This window comes from Podarcis liolepis, assembly GCF_965112155.1.
Source record: "Podarcis liolepis genome assembly, chromosome: 11".
Lineage (NCBI taxonomy): Eukaryota > Metazoa > Chordata > Lepidosauria > Squamata > Lacertidae > Podarcis > Podarcis liolepis.
Window position 1 is genome coordinate 34734347 of NC_139565.1, and position 17501 is coordinate 34751847.

The 17501-nt window shown below is 40.3% G+C and overlaps 1 protein-coding gene across 2 annotated transcripts in view; it reads right to left on the reverse strand.

Annotated features, from left to right (window-relative positions):
• The window catches only part of MSH3 (mutS homolog 3), a 63345-nt gene extending 45891 nt beyond the window's left edge, over nt 1–17454 (reverse strand). The window contains exons 1-9 of one of the 2 annotated variants that reach the window (XM_083465187.1): nt 17272–17454; nt 14806–14847; nt 13742–13865; nt 10863–11071; nt 9104–9316; nt 8123–8239; nt 6873–6992; nt 5901–6041; nt 5606–5772 (exon numbers count right to left, since the gene is read on the reverse strand). In XM_083465187.1, the coding sequence (XP_083321313.1) occupies nt 5606–5772; nt 5901–6041; nt 6873–6992; nt 8123–8239; nt 9104–9316; nt 10863–11071; nt 13742–13865; nt 14806–14847; nt 17272–17451 (1313 nt within the window). In that variant the 5' untranslated portion in view covers nt 17452–17454. Of the gene's footprint in view, nt 1–5605; nt 5773–5900; nt 6042–6872; nt 6993–8122; nt 8240–9103; nt 9317–10858; nt 11072–13741; nt 13866–14805; nt 14848–17271 lie in introns of both variants that reach the window. The other variant, XM_083465188.1, reaches the window with a different exon arrangement.
• Nucleotides 17455–17501: the final 47 nt, after the last annotated feature.

A 17501-nucleotide genomic window follows, 5' to 3' on the forward strand; every position in this document is an offset into this window, starting at 1 on the left:
CTCCTTGTCCACAGAATCTCTCACATTTTAAAAGCAACAGAGGGGGACCTCTTAGCAGTTCCGCCATCCTCAGACGTTCAGAGAGTGGGGCCCAGGAAGAGAACATTCTCCTAAGTTATGAAATTTCATCTCCACAGATGTGTGTATGATACCTTCATTATATAGTTTTCACCATATGGTGAAGACACAACTCTTTTCCATAGCCTTTTACACCTGAAATGTGTGTTTTCAGATTCAAACACACTCCTTTAACTACAAGATGTTTCAACTGTTTATACTATTGAATTTTAATTGTTGTAACCCACCCTGGGACCTGATGGTTAAGGCTGTGAAATAAATTGAAGAAAGAATACTGTCAGAGCTGCTTCCAGATCCTAGCTCACAGAGGATCACGCTAGCCAGCGGTCACTTGTAAAAGTCTTTTATTGAGTTACAGTTTCCATTCTCAAGCTGCTGCGCGCAACTCTACGTCTTAAGGGTTAGACCGGCGAAGCTCCGTCTGAGTCTCCGCCCCCTGTACACCAACTTAATACCCTAGCCTTACTCCACCTTTTCCGCCTGACTGTTCTTCTCTGGGTCCCTCTGCCCCCCGGGGTCTCTTCCTTCCGGGATTCTTCTGACGCTGACCCCCCGGACCCTCCTGTCTCCTTGCGCCGGGCTTTAGGACCTGGCTCCCTTTCCGGGCTGCTTACTGCGCCACCTTCCTGTGCATTTGAACTTGGCGCGCGCGCCCAACCTTCCACTTTCCGTCTGACCGTTTCTTCGCTCCCCGATGGAGGTGTGGCCACTCCTGACTCGTGCCCTCCCTCCTGTTGTGAGCTTCCAGCGCTTGATCCCTGGCGCCCTTCCTCTCCCCTGCTCTCTGTTGGTGACGCTGGTCCCGATTTCCAACTGCTCCCCTCTGAGCCCCCTCTGGCCCTTTCTTCCTGGTGTGTCCCCCTAGGCTCCCCCCTTGCCCTGGCCACTGGTGCTCCTTTCTGTGAATCTTCTGATTCACTGGAAAGACTCGGAGATCTCGGGTCGTCGTCATCACTCATCTTTTCTTCTGCCTCCTCCCCCTCGCTCTCTGTTTCCTCCCTTGCCCTTGCCTCTGCTCCTGAACCCCTGACAAATACTAACACAAATGATACTGTTAAAATCCTGAGAAAAAAGGAAGGGACTGAAAACTGCTAATATACTGATTTTAACAACTCCCCCCAAACTATTTATTTATTTTTTACTAGAAATACATGCATGCTTCCAAAAAACCAGACACCTAAAGAAAGGTAATTACAATTTTGAAACTTCCGAATTTAACTGGCATTCATTATACTTTTACTAATTTTACAAAACAATCAATGTTTCCATGGAAAAACATAGCAGTAGAAAATGCTCCACCCTACAGGATACATTCTCTCTCACATACATATACACCCTACTGTTAGCAAGTCAATCCTTCCTTGAGTATGGATGGTACCTAAGTACTGGCAGAACATTACACAGGCAAAGCATGGGCCACAGATAATTACTGCAAGTGAGTTGCATTAGAACATTTCCTACATTTTAGAGCGATAGGAAAGACATATACCTAACAATTAATATGCAGTGCTTGTAGCAATGCTGAATGGTCTGATGCTCATGTCAACTGCAGTATTGTACCTACATTATAAAAAACAGATCTTGAGGAGGCTAGACGATTTCAGGTCACTGAAATAAAGGATGCTGTAGTTAACACAGGGTTGCCCTGAAGGCTCAAACAGGGTTACAGCAGAATGTGCAAATGCAAACCAAATTAAGAGACTCTCAGACAAATAATGATGCTGAGATTCACTGACATCCAATCATCGTGGATATGCTGCAACAAGACAGGCCTTGGACACAAAAGTAACAAACAAGGCAGTGAGAGTAGTCACTGCCAGCACTTAAGAGGAAAGGCTATTTAGAGGAAAGAGTTTGAAAAGGATTAAAAAGGGGATAAACCTTAGATTGAGCAAAAGAACCTTCTACTAACTTTAAATCACGTAGGCTTCTTGCACTCAGAACATATTGAAGCTATTCCCAACTAGGTATGGTGAAGCACATTATCAAAAAACAAGAAATACTTTTGAAAGTAGCTCTCCAGAAGGAGCAAGTTTAGGAGGTTAATTTCTCTGGCAGCTAAAATTATGGTTTATCATCTGACCTAGAAGAGTCATTGAGAGTAAAAATCATTAAGTTACTTTAACCATTTTAATTACAATAACCTAGTCTTTGACTTGTGGAAGAGTAAGTTGGATTCATCATACATTTAGTTGTTACCAGAGTTAGAAAAGAAGATCAGCAAAGGATAATAACCTGGGGAAGCAACCCCCTAAGAAAGTTAATGCCCCAGACACGTAAAAAAAGAAGGTATGTTTATATCATCAAATAAAATAACCCATGAATAAGCCACTGATTGTAATCCCACTTCCATTGCTCCAAGCAGTTCTACATCAAGATTTGACCAAAACTAGATGACTCTCGTGGTTCCTTCCAGCTGTATAATTTTATGATTTTATCCTCAAGATATGGAACTTTGCATACAAATAGCCAGTGTGGTATAAGAGTGTCAGACTATGACATGGAAGACCAATATTAAAATATCTTCAGCCATGAAATTCATTGGGTGACCTTAAGCCAGTCACTGCCTCTCAATCAAACCTACCTCCTAGACTTGTTGTGGGGGTGGGTATACGTAATCATGTTCATAACCTTGGAATCCTCAGAGGAAAGGTCGGGTGTAAAATTAATTAATTAATTAATTATGCAATATACTTTTCCCTAGCATTTTAAATGGGAGTTTTATCTCTTTAATTGTATGCTATTTTGAAAACTACTTTTATTTGCATATTTTTATAATACTTTTTTATTATTATGTTGTCTAAGACATTTTGGAAAGTTTTGAAAGGGTAAGCTAGTAATCCTTACTGTATATAAACAAATGTTTACATTTCCTCAGTTGAAACCAGTGACTTAATAATGTCTTAATTTTGAAGGGATTGTTCCTATAGAAAATATTTAGAAAAAGAACGAGAGTTATGGAGTTCATTGATGAATATGAAACCCTATAGGACCCTCTAGTGGCAAAGAGTTTATCATGGTAAACCAGTTTGTTATGTAACTTTTCTGTTCAAAACACTATAGCATTTGGGTGGTGATTTTGAATTCCTAATTACATCCATTTAGCCCTGAAAGTTGGTCTATTAATACTCCTTCCTACGGGCTACTAGAGGTGAAAAAAATCTAGCTGCTATCAGTTAAGGAGCTTATCAGATAACACAGGTTTGTAATGTTATTCCCCTGAATAAAACTTTAATATAATTTAACAGAAGCCATAAGTTTATAAACATCAGACAACTGATTATAAAAATCAGTTTCATTCATTAATTAGTATTGAGTATTCATTGAACATTAACTATATGCTTGAAGGGGAGGGAAAGATGCAGATACATCCAGTGAACCCATACAGTCACACATCATGCTCTGCCTCTGCTGCTGCACTTCCTTCACTAGGAACCCATCTAAATCTATATGGAAGTCATCTCAAAGGCAGAAAGGAGATGTCAAAATTTATTCTTACATTTTAATTTAAAACAATTATTTTAAAACATTAAATTTTTTTAGAAAAGGTATGGAAGGTTAGAACATGATGCAAACAGTGATTACCAAACACAGAACAGTGAATGCTTGGGTGCTCCTAACTGCTAAAACCAGGGAAAAGTGAAAACCAAGGAAAAGTGGGTTTCATCTCACAGCTACATTAACTGGCACTCCTGAATGCAACAGACTAATTTTTAAACAGCAGGCCACCATCTGTTAGTATCAAATTATTCACAGCTATTAGAACAAAATAAACAATGACTTTTAAAATTCTTTAATAGATTTAGTACCTATGCCTGTAGCAGATTAGAAAACTGACTCAAATTCATAGTGTACGCATTCCCATAGTGATCTCCACAAATTATTCAGGCGCACACATGCTTTAATGCATCTTCCAATAATATACTTCATAAGCATAAAAAGTCATTCTACTTCCATCACCAAGTGCTGCAGTCCTAAGCCCACTTCATTTAGTGATCCAGATGGATGACAGAAAGAAATCATTGTAAAGTATCAAGCATCAGTATTAATAAGGAACACACATTATTACTATTAAGAAAGATGTAAAATAAATACCAAACAACAAAAAGACTCTGAACTGAATTATAGCACATTTAGCCTATGAAGAAAATAATTTGTAATTCAATTGCTAGAGGTTACCAGTATGCAAATAATATACATATAACATGAAAATAAGACAGCATTATCACTAAAGAATAGGCGGATTATTTTTGTGCTTCACAAACCCACTTCCAAACCACCGAGAATTAGACACAAACGACAGCTTCTGAACTAAAGGATGCAACCATGAATAAGATTAAGGCAACCACTGATGCACCCAATCCTTCACACTTGGTGGGCGTTGGATGGGATGGAAGTTTCCTTCTGCTGAGTCCAAAACAACTCTGCTGACCTGTACTCACAGAATGATCACTTTTTCAGCCTTGAGCTCCCTTTCCACCTGGGCTGATTGAAGTAGCACCCAATGGCACAAGCAGAAGCTTGCAGAAACTCCAATACATGGCATTCTGGGAGGGGAAGGGGGGGCTGAGCCAGCCCAAGATCCTGTGGAACCCCAAACCCATTGCTGTCGCTTGACTACAGTGAGCCCAACTCAAGATAAGGTATGTTGGAAATGCAAGGAGAAGGAAGGGAATTTCTTTCATATGTGGTGGACATGTACTAAGACCAAAGCCTACTGGGATATGATATATAATGAATTGAAAAAGGTTTTTTAAAATACTTTTAGCAAAAAACCAGAAGCTTTCTTACTGGGTATAACAGGAGAAAAAATTCCCCCAAAAGACATAAACATATTTATGTATGCTACCACTGCGGCGAGAACACTTTTAGCCCAGAAATGGAAGCAGCAGGAACTTCCAACATTGGAAGAATAGCAGACTAAGATGATTGAATAAGCAGAACTGGTGAAGCTGACGGGGTAAATCTGAAACCAGCGTGACGAACTGTTTGAAAAGGACTGGAGTAAATTTTTACAATATATGAAGGAACATTGTAAACATTTGAAAACGTTTGCAGGACTGACTTAAAATATTTTGTAAGGTTAAGACTTGACACCTGTTTGCAAATATCAGTTAAATTTTTTTTAAGCACAGAAAGAAGGTAAATAGGAGAATATAAAAATGCTAAGATGAATGTGAATATCTATGGAAGGCAGGGAGTGGGAGGGGAAGTCGATGCTCAGTTTGAGCAAAGATGTATGTGATGACATGATTTGATTTGATTTGATTGTAACAAAGGGAAAAAAGGAAAACTTAATAAAAGATTATTTGGACAATGACTACAGTGAACCCAACTGCTACAGCAGCTGCAGTTTGCCATTGAAGACAAGACAAAATCATTTCCATTTATTTTTAACTTAGTATATTTTCACTTGTCCAAGGCTTCCAGTTCAGTTTTTCTTCCCATTGTTGCCTTGGTCTAGCACAAGGCCTGGTACCAGTGTCCAAATAAAAATATCAAATGTATCTGTTACATAGAAGCGTACCTTACAGAAGTCACAGTATTGATAAGTTTTTCAGTTTGATCTGACACATCTGCAGGAAGAATAATCTCAACAGGCTGCAGGCGTAAAATTAGACTTTCCAACTCTATACGGCCTACAGAATCTTGAAAACTGTCATAAATAACTTCTCCTGTAGTAGGCTGAGCCGCCTAAAAAATGTAAAGATAATAAAAACTAAATACTTATTTACACATATGGAGGTGAACTGCTATTAAAGTAGAAACCCATGCATCTCAAAGAGGATAAAAGGCTACAGAAAATATTCAAGGTTACTTACCACTATGCCTATGACAACATTTTCCTGGCTCTTATTTCTTAAACTGTCTTTGCTTTCAGACACACACAGAAGATAATTATCACAGACATCAGATATTTCTTCAGCTTCCATAGCATTGTCGAACATCCGCAGAGGATTCACATTTAAAAAAATCTTAAGGAAAACTAGTTCTCTACCTCGTTTTTAGATAAAGCAATTAAAATAATAAATCACACTACATTGGATAAAGATTGTTACAGCTCAGTTAGTCCACTGTGTGAAGCATGTTTTTGGATTGAAGCCAGGCATAGTCATGCTTACAGCATACCCACTAACATTAATGGGACTTAAGTTAATGGGACCCACTGATTTCAGTGGGTCTACTCTAAGCATGCCTAGCAGTGCAAGCCTAACCATGTAAGACCTACTGAATTAAATGTGGGTTACTCCCAGGTAAGAAAGTTTAAAATTGTAGGCCCATGGCTTTCACTTCAATAAGGGTCATTGGGTTATCCTGAATTCTAAAAGTTCTAGAGAGAAAACCTATCTATCCACACAATTTGCTTTATAAACATCTATCCTCTGGTTGTCTTTTTTCTAAACTGAAGAGGTCCAAACGTTTTAACCTTTTCACAAACACTTCAAACCACCCCCTTTGATAGTTTTAGTTATCCAACTCTAGTTTTATGACAGTCTTTTTGAGATGGATAAATAATGTATTACAAAAGTGGCCACATCACAGAGCTATATAATGTATGTCACTGTGGATTGAATGCAATGCCATTTGAGAACACTCAAGAAACCTTGGGCACAAAGAGAGAGAAAGAGTGTGCACATTAATATAGAACCAATTGTCTACTGCCAAGGGAGTATTAGAATTACTGCACAATTCTATACATGTCTACTAGAAAGCAAGTTTCATTAAGTTCAATGGGCCTTATTTCCCAGGTAAGTGAGTACTGGATTGCAACCTGATTTATGAAATACAAGGATATCTTCTCCAAGAATTGTAGATTTAGTATACAGTGCAGTTAGTTGTCGGCTAAAGAGAGAGCTTCTGTTTTCTCCAACAGCCTTCAAAGCAGCTGTTTCCATTTGTTTTATAACTCCTACCTGCACGAAAAACAAAACAAATAATATGAAAGTAAAATAAGCATCAAATTTTAACTTTGTTACATTATGGATGGGTATGGAAATGCAATATACAAAGACATATGACATATTTAAGTGAAGGAACAATGATTCATTCTCTTTTCAACATAACAGTTCACCATTCAATGCAGAAAGATCAAAAGAGGAATAAAGTAAGAATATATGAAAAGACTACTAAAACACCACAATTATACAGCTGAACAAATTATTCTTTAATTTTAACGTGCCTTCCAAAATCAGGACATATCATGTAGTTGAACTAGTTACTGAAACTCACATACAGTGATGAGAAAAAGAGCGTACACCTTCTTTGAATTCTGTGGTTTTTTGTATCAGGACATAATAACAATCATCTGTTCCTTAGCAGATCTTAAAATTAGGTAAATAAACCTCAGGTGAATAACGACACATGACATATTACACATGTCAGGATTTATTTAACAAAAATAAAGCCTTTCAAGCTGTCTCTCAGCTTGTTTCCTTGCCTTAATAAAGCCAAGCATGCTCCACAAAGATGGAGAGGCCACTCAGACGCAATTGTGTCAACAGCCCTAGCTATCTGGATGTTGCAGAGGTTGGCTAGAGCTTTGACAGTAGTGCAAGTCATAGCTGCCAGAAAATCCCCCAGAGCTGTCTGGAAACCTTATGTGAAGATGCCACAGACATCCATAAACATGTGGCACTGATTGTTACAGCCAATCAAATTAAACAGAAGTAAGGGCAAACAAGACCAAGGACATAACCGTGAAAAATGTTAAAAGCAAAAACAGCAAGAGAACAAAAGGGCCCCAAACAACCATAGGTTCAGAAATTAAAAAATCAATGAAAATGAGAGGCACATACTGATGTTTTCAAGAGCACACATAAAACTAGGCATGCAGCTTTGGTTCAGCCTAATTGTGACTCCCAGGTACAAATAAACAAACAAAGAAAAGAAGAAAAGAAAAGAAAAAAAGAAAATACTGGAGTAGGTGAAGAGAATTATTTTGGAAACTATTTTTTCTTTTCTACTAATAAAGTGAAATTATATAGCTGTGAAACATAAGCTCAGATAAAAATAAAGCGTTAGATAACTTATTATAGAGCCAAACCTTATAACCCTTTGCTACGAGACGCCGAACATGAACAAATAATCTGTGAGTTGGTATGCTGGCAGTCATAAGGTTGTGATTTTTATGGCAAAAGATGTTCAGCTCCTTAGCTGCAATCTATAAAACACGGCAATTATTAGCAATTTATTATGACAGCCTACAGTTACCACTGAACTTGTGTCTATTTAGCATTTAATGAGCAGCTACCCATAAAATTAATAGAAGTCAACATATTTTTTTAAAGTCTCCCAAAAACAGAAAGAAAAATGTGACCTGGTTAACATATTACAGTGGTGCCTCGCAAGACGAAAATAATTCATTCCGCGAGTCTTTTCATCTTGCGATGTTTTTCGTTTTGTCCGTCGCAACTGCGCCTCTTCAAGCAGCTTTAAGAAAAAAGCGCAAGACGTTTTCGTCTTGCGAAGCAAGCCCATAGGGAAATTCGTCTAGCGAAGCAACGCAAAACTGAAAAACCCTTTCGTCTAGCGAGTTTTTCATCTTGCGAGGCATTCGTCTTGCGGGGCACCACTGTACTAGCTATTAACAATATTAAATTTTATCAAGCGATATGAGCTCAAAGGAGGCAAACACATGCTAAATTTCAAATCAGTTTTAATGATTTGTAAATTCTGTTCTAGGCAAATATTGTGATTATTATTTTTTTACTACAAGATTATGCAGAAGTATCAGCATTCTAACTTGCAAAGATCTGGGCTACAGACATACTGTTCAATAAATAGCCTTTTACATGGCATTAGGCACAGCAGAGTTCCTCCAGGCCCCTGAAATCCACATGCAATCGCTGTGGTCACACCTCTTCCAACAGATTTGTATGGCTGTTCCTACTTAGGTTTAAGTATGTTTGGGTGATTTTTGACTTCACATTGCACCTTCTGCATATATTTTACAGAGATCATGCACAATATGTTAATAGCAACAGTGTGTAACCGTAAAACAATGTGGCTGATAGAAGTCCTTTACCTCTGCATCTTCTCCAAAAAATCTGTACTTGTAACCACACTCAACACACAAAATAGCATCCTTATACTGATTTTTAATTTCTAGGAACTGGAGCTCAAGGGGTGTATACACACTTTTGCTTCTTTTTTTAAGAGTAGTATCAGTTGCATATTGAGTGTTTTCCAAACTCATATCAGAGGAAGAAAACTGGCTTTTATCTAGACACATTTCTTCCTGTGAGCAGAAGAGATCAAACAAGAATGAAGAAAAACACAATTACACAGTTAGTAAAAACAGTATGATTCACTTCATTAGATGTCACATTTTCCAGCAAGAAATAATAAGTGAATCTAGAATTCCACCCAAGTTTGAATTCCAATCCAACATTTTAACTTTAAAACTTCCTTCCTTCCCAGCCCATAAATCAGTGATAAGGTGGCAAGTCTGGCTCCAACATGAAATCAGAAACAGAAAGTTTGACAAGGCAGTAAGATGAATTCCCAAAATACTTCAACAAAATGTTCTAGCCCACAACACATTTTTACCAGCTTCCTTGTTTGCATATTGTATCTTTGCTGGTATATCAAAAAAACTCTTTTTCCAGTTTATGAAAGCTGGTGCCATAAATCGTTTTTTACATAGAATATGCAATTTTTCAGATGTGTAGTGAAAATATTGCAACATAAAGGGTTTAAACTTTTATTCAGAACAGACCCACTGAAATTCATAGACTTAAGTTAGCCATGTTTATTAATTTTAATGGGTTTGTTGCAAGTAAAAAATATTTAAACACAACCCAGAGTCTGTTAGATGTTCCTATAAAGGAGCGGAAGAAAAACTAGTCATGAACTGATACATTACCAATCTGAATCTATAAAATCTGGAAAACTAATGGCTTAATCTAGGGGTGGAAAACTTTAGGCCCAGAACCTGAATGTGGCTTTGTAGGTCCCTCTGTCTGGTCCTCACAATTCTCCCTAGGCTACACCCCTTCTCCCTAGGCTATTTGCCTCACCAGTCATATTCTGCAATTTCTTTAAATGCTTCTATCTGGCTCTATTATGCCCTTGCATAACTGGCATGTGGACCTCAGAAGGTTGTCCAATAGGAAATGTGGCCCCTGGGTTGAAAAAGGTTGCCTACCCTTTGCTTAGTTTTCAAGAAAACTCTGCCACTATCAAGAAGGATTAATAACCACATAAACTGAATTTGGAAATCATCACATACCTTTAGGATTAACAATTATTTGACTCATAATAATATTTTTTGGCACATTACTAAATTATGATAAATATACAAGGGTGTTATCTTTCCACTAGCTATGTACTTTAAAATGTCTTCATTAATAACTGGCTTTCAGCTCATTGTCTTCTCTAGCGAACCATCAGCCATAGAATCAATTAACTGTAAAGTCAATGTAAAATCACACACACAGGTTTTTTATCAGCAATTTTCCTTATTAATGCATCATACCCATATTTTTAAATGGAGAACTTAAAAGCAATTTGAGATCAAGTGAGTGAATGTTGAAACAAAACTCTCTCTCTCTTACTGACTCCTCTGTACTGTAACCACAGTCATCCCATTCAACATTTTCTGCTGACCTCTAACTTGAAACACAGAACAGCCTGTCTCCGGATTTAGAAATATTATGCTGCCAGTATTCACCGCTGCTTGCATTTGGAAGGGCTGGTGGCCTAATCCATGAAGAAACACGTAAGTAACATATTTTTAATAACTGAATGTAAAAGTACTGTGGAGCAGGGTGGGGACTACTTGCCTTGTTAATGTCGTGAGAATGTTGAGAGCCATTTATACAATTGTTTCCAACCATAGAATGTTGGTACTTGCTTAAATCCACAGAGTGACTTCCATGAAGAGTCTCCGAATGAATTCTTTTTCTTGGACGCTCCAAATTGAAAGAGAACTTTCGCAGTTTATCTAAGGTTTCTGAACATATTTGGGAACTGGTAGATTTGTTTGGCTCTCCTTTGTCAGCAAATATAAACAAACAAATAAACAAACAAAAGATTTTCACCTCAAACTCAACATGCCCAAGGTCAAATATCTTATTTTCCCTCCTAAGCTTTCTTCCCCACATAAGTTTTCCTTATCCAAGGACAGTGTTACCATCATGTTTAAAAGGCACACAGGACGGCATTGTCTATGGCAGTGTTTCCCAACCTTTTTTGGGCAAAGGCACACTTGTTTCATGAAAAAAATCTCGAGGCACACCACCATGCCAGATGGGGAAAGGTCACTTTTTACTTATGTAAAAAATAAAAATAAAAAAATAGTAACAGCATAGAAGGTAATGGTTAGGCTAGCATCCCTCTTCCAAATATGCTAGGTTTTTATTTGCAGGGACTGTTCTACATGGGAAAGCATTCAGCACTGTCATTCTCCCATCTGCCATCTGAATTGGTACTATTCTGGGTCAACTTACTCTGCTGCATGTGTAGATGAAAATGGCACCAAGTGTGGGGGAGGGGGCAGAACAGGTTTCAGATACAGGATATTAAGCATACACGTACTTCAGATTGAACTGGTTGCTTGCTTTGCAAGTTTTCATTTCCCAAATGACTGCCTTGGCAAGCGCAATACCTACCAGGCTCAACGCCGGTCTCGCGCTGCCGCTTCCCGCGCTCTCAAGGACCCGGGAGGAGGAAGGCGTGAAGGGAATCCCGAAGGTGCGAAAACCTTGCGCATGCGCAGGCCTTCCGCCTGTGACAGCCCAGTAGGCCGGCCGAAGCGAGCGGCGATGGGATGTGGGAGGGAGCTCGCTCGCCGCCCCGCGTGTGCCTATGTGGGGCACGTTACAGCCCCGTGATGTCAGCGCCACGCAGGCAGCCAGGCAGGCAGACGGCGAGAGCCCTGCGCTGGGCGGCCTCTCCTCGCCGCCGCCGGCCCGCCTCTCGCCGCCCGACTCACCCGCCTCCCTCCCACGGCACACCAGGCAACGTCTCGCGGCACACTAGTGTGCCGCGGAACACCAGTTGGGAAACACTGGTCTATGGCTCCTCTCTCTCATTTGTTCTCCATATTCACTCTGAAGTCAAGTTGCATCACTTCTCCCTTTACAGCATTGCAAATACATGGTCCTTTATAACACTGCAAGAATATGGCCCTTCCTGCATTGGAGAAGGTTGGACTAGATGACCCTCTGGGTCCTTTCCAACTCTACAATTCTATGATTCTATTATTCCTCTGCCCCACTCAGCAAAGGCAATCAGCCCTCCAGTCACTCTGCACATGACATCACTCCTTATATATCTACGCTGGCTTTCTGTCTGCTGCCAGATCTAGCAAAAGCTTCTTGCCCTAACTTTCAATGTCCTCTGTGTTATCCTTTCTCTCACTCCTGCCTGTGATCTTTAGTTCTCTAGTTCCACCACCCTCCATCGTCCAAGGTCCTCGGCTCTATCACCACTGCTTGGAACTGCCTGATAACATCTATGTAGTCTTTTGTTCAAATACCTCATCAAAACCCACATAAGAATGTTACTAACCCTAAGCATGTGCAGGTGAAATCAGCTCATATTGCTTACATGCCTATGCCTCCCTTTACTTCCCTTTCCATTCTGCTTCCTCTATGTCAAATTTCAGGTTGTAAGTTCTCTCGGGACAAGGACCTGTCCTCTTGTGCTATACATACTGATGGTACTACATTCGTTATTAGTAACTGAAATAACAATGCTTCTAATACAATATACTGTTGTTAATATTAATGAGTTATAAGTACTAAATATAATGCATTATGGGTTTTATCAGCTAACTAAAGAGCCTGGCGTGCTCTGGTCCATGGGGTCACGAAGAGTCGGACACGACTAAACGACTAAACAACAACAAAAGAGTCTATCATAGTCACAATTTCCCCCCTTCACATCTATGCATAGGCAGGTCAGGAGAAGGTCTCAGACTCAGTACATGTAGCTCGGTGGTAGAAAACATGTTTTGCATGCATAAGGTTCCAGGTTCAATTCCCAGCATCTTTGGGTAAGGGCTGGGAAATTCTCCAGTCCGAAACCCTGGAAAGTAATGACCAATTAGAATAGAAAATAATGAGGAAGATGAACCAGTCATTGGACTGTGACAGACTGCTTCATATGTTCCTATTGTGGGGGATTTGCAGTAAACCTAACAATGCTAGTTAGCATGTGAATGGGTTAGGGATCAGAGAGTTCTAAATTACTAGAGCAGGCTCTGTATGCCCCCTTCTGCAAAGAGGGAGAAAGTAAGGCTTATTTCCTGTCCCCCTCCACTCTCCTTTTCTGCTTGGGATGGAGGCAGTCATGCTCTCCATCCCTCAGCTCTCTGCCTCAAATATGTATCTGAGGCTGTTCTTGCTGTAGCTTTACAACCTAGCAGTTCAAAAGCACGCTTTAAAAAGTGCAAGGAGATAGATACCGCTCCAGCGGGAAGGTAAATGGCGTTTCCGTGCACTGCTCTGTTTCAGTGTTGTTGTGCCAGAAGCGGCTTAGTCATGCTGGCCACATGACCCGGAAAAACTGTCTGCAGACAAACGCCGGCTTCCTCGGCCTGTAAAACGAGATGATCGCCACAACCCCAGAGTCGTCTGCGACTGGACTTAACGGTCAGGGGTCCTTTACCTTTAATTCTTGATTTTAATTATAACCAGCCACTTTACTGAAAACTTACCAGTGTTGAGAGTACTCACTCTATTGACCTCTTCTTTTCTTCTACTCTGCAGAAGTTTTGAACATTTGTCCGCATGTTCTTGGTTTCTAACAACTCTTCTCTTTTTCCCATCAGGTTCATGAGTCTGCAAAATGTTATTTCAAACAGTTTCAGTCTGTTTGGACTCTGGAATCAGTTTGAAGATAAGTAGAGAACAATCAAAGATTCAGAACAAACTATCATGAAGAGCTGTTTACTGTAATTATTTGAAATTAGACCCACTGAAATCAATGGGTGATATCCAACATTAGTCATACTCATGAAGGCCCACTGAAACTTGATTTCAATAGGTCTGAGTATGACTAATGTTGGATACAACCCAATGTATCTCTACAGACCCACAAGTCTTTCCCACAAGTCACAGATTTTAGTTTTCATTTAAAACAAAGTTTTTACCATCGCTGCTTTTTTTCCAAAAGATAAAATGCAGACCAAAACTTTTAAAAGTTGAACATGCAAGGTTTATCAGCGTGCAAGATTTAGCAGGCTGTATCTGACAGTCAGCTGCCAGGACATAACTGGCAGTCCTTTTGCCCTCACCCCCAAATGTCAGTAATTCAGACAAAAGCCTGGGCACAACCACACCCTAGGCCAACCCCAACCTCTCTCACCACCAAAGGAACACAAGTGAACAGCAAAGAACCTGCACAAGCAAGGCTGACACCAAACCCTACATATAGTAAGTAAAATAGAAACATCGCCACCCGACCCCACCCTCACTCATCTTTCCCACCTCTACCTCTTTCCCCCTTTTCTTCCCAATGTCTCAACAAATGAAACTGACTTGTAAAAATGTTACATGGGAGGGGGGGGAAATATATGAGAGACATTGCACACGCTTTTGTAAATCAAGAAAATATTTAATAATAATAATAATAATAATAATAATAATAATAATAATAAAGCCTGGGCACAGTTATGAGAGACAGGGTGGTGCAACGGTTAGTATTGGATTAGGACCCGAGAGACCAAGGTTCAAATCCATACCCAGCAATGAAGCTCATTAGTTTATCAGCCTAACCTACCTCACAGGTTTGCTGTAAGAATAAAAGAGGGTTCTTGAGCATCTTGGGAAAAAGGAGATATAAACTGTAGTAATAAAATCTCTCTGATAAGACCATAAGGCAAAATGAAAAGTTAGCTAAGTTTCTATGCAGTAACCACACAATCCATTATACCCTACACATTTAGCTTTGGAGTGCAATGTGTGCCCCAGTATTTATTTACCAACTAAAATATGTTAATCATTAGATTTTTATCTTTCGTTGTCATAAAATGACAGAAATCAATGATACAGTATGAAAATCCAAACTAATTTTACCATACCACTAAAAAGCAATAAAATTTTAGAATGGGACAGTCTATCCAGAGTGTGATTAGGAGTGAGCCTTAAACTCACATTTACTGCCTCTCACCAGAGGAATGTACTAAATGAACAGTAACATCTGCAGTCTTCCTGAGAGATAGCGGTAAACTGAAGCTTCACTTTTATTGGTTTTATCAAAATATATCTTGCTGTTCTCCTCAAAGAATGCCCAAGATGCCATAAGAAAATGAAATTAAATAAAATCATGCACAAAATACAATAATTAAAATGACAACTATAAAGACTACAGTGCCTAAATATATCAATCCCCTTTCACAGGCCTGGAGAAATAAAAATGTCTTCAAATTCCACAAGGCTCATATAACAATAATTCCTACAGCATTTTATATTTGCAAAATGTGTTGCAATTTGTCATTCCTATCTTAAAAACACATTTACTTTAATTTAAACCTCACTTAATTCAACAAGAAAATATGCTTATGTTTGCAGTTTTTCTCATTTGTATTCATTCTCAAGAACCCTCTGAGACTGGTTACAAATAAGAGACCTGATGTGCCAAAATCACATAAACCCAAGATAGCCAATGCGGTGACCTCTGGGTTATCTTGAAATACAGCTCACATCAACCTCAATCAGCAGGGTTAATGATCAGGGATTATTGGAATTGTGGTGCAGCAACATACTACTGATTCCAGATCAAGAGAAGTAATACTGTTCTATTCTGCCTTGGTCAGACCACACCTGGAATACTGTGGTGTCCAGTTCTGGGCACCACAATTTAAGAACACTGACAAGCTGGAACATGTGCAGAGGCAGGTGACCAAGATAATCAAAGGTATGGAAACCAAGCCTTATGAGGGATAGTTGAGGGAGTTGGGTATGTTTAGCCTGGAAAAGAGGAGGCTGAAAGGTTATATGATAGCCATCTTCAAATATCTAAAGGGCTGTCACATGAAAGATGGAGCAAGCTGCACTAGAGAGTAGCCTTCACTGCATTTTCTCCTGCACTGGAGGGTAGCCACTCCACAGACTCTCCTTCCTTGGAGTTTTTTACGCACAGGTTAGATGGCCATCTGTCATGGATGCTTTAGCTGAGATTCCTGCATTTCAGGGGGTTGGACTAGATGACCCTCTGGGTCCCTTCCGACTCTACAATTCTATGATTCTATCAACAGGGCACATTGGGTAATCCAGACTTAACAGTCACAGGGCTAAAAAGTGTGATGTAAACCTACACTCCCTGTTTTGCATCAGAACAAAAAGCTGGGTTCAAATGCCTGGGGCACTATCAAGTTCATTTGTCCAATGAAACATATACACAGCTTAATACACATAACTTATTAGCTACCAGAAAAAAAGTATTTCTTCCTGTATGAGTTACTTAATGGAACATAACAGCCCTGATTGATCGGATCAAAGTTACATTTAGCAGTGGTCAACTAGCTGTTTCTGCCAAGACCACAAACAGGGCTTGAAGGCACACTCTGTGTCTTTTGCTCCCTAGTATTCAGCAGCATACTGCTGGGGAGCCTGGAGGTTTCTTTTAACAATCGTGGCTAAAAGTATTCAATGCAACTGTTGAGTTTCTTTAATCCGTTTGCTGTCAACCAATAAATTTCATTGCATGCTCCCAACTAGCGACAGTTCCCCCATACAGAGCACAGAGGTGAGGGGATACAAAGTAATAAGAACACCAGCAGCTATTTTATATGGGGGGGGGGCATACAAATGCATCAAACTCAGCCTTTAACAGGTTGTCGAGGAAAACGATCAACTCTTTTCAATACATTCAGTTAATTTCTTCTAGCTGCCCTCTGAGCAAGTCAAGCTGCATCAGCCTACAAGTCTATCCTCGCGTTTGGCTCGTCAGAGCACCCAAGGGCAGAATGCAGAGCACCCTAGAGAACCAAGCCCTGCTCAAAGAACAAGGCTGAGGGGGAACCCTAGTTCTGGAAGTACTGAAGAGGCCCCTGCTCGAACTGCGGCGTCGCGGGGGGCGAAGAAGGGGTCGCTTTTTCCTGCACCGCGAAACAGGATTGAAAGATTAGAAGGCGGGGAAGGAGCAGCCGGAGAAAAGAAACGTGCTTTGAGGAGGTTTTACGTCAAGTCAGGCTCAGTCACCCAAACGCCGCCACCCGCTTCCCACCACAGTCAAGGCGCGCACCGTGTGCGGAGCAACCCCTGCAGCCGCCATACAGCCCTTGCTTCTCTCCTCCTCTTCGGCGGCGGCAGCCGAGGAGGAAGCGGTTGCCCGGAGGGATCCCGCCGCCTGGAAGAACTTGCTTAGCACCGGCTGCCCGCGGGCCCCGCCGCTTGGGCCGGGCCTGCTTCGCCCCCGCGGCATCCCGTCCTCGAGACTGGGCACTTGCCCCTCAGCAGCCGTTCGGAGAGCCA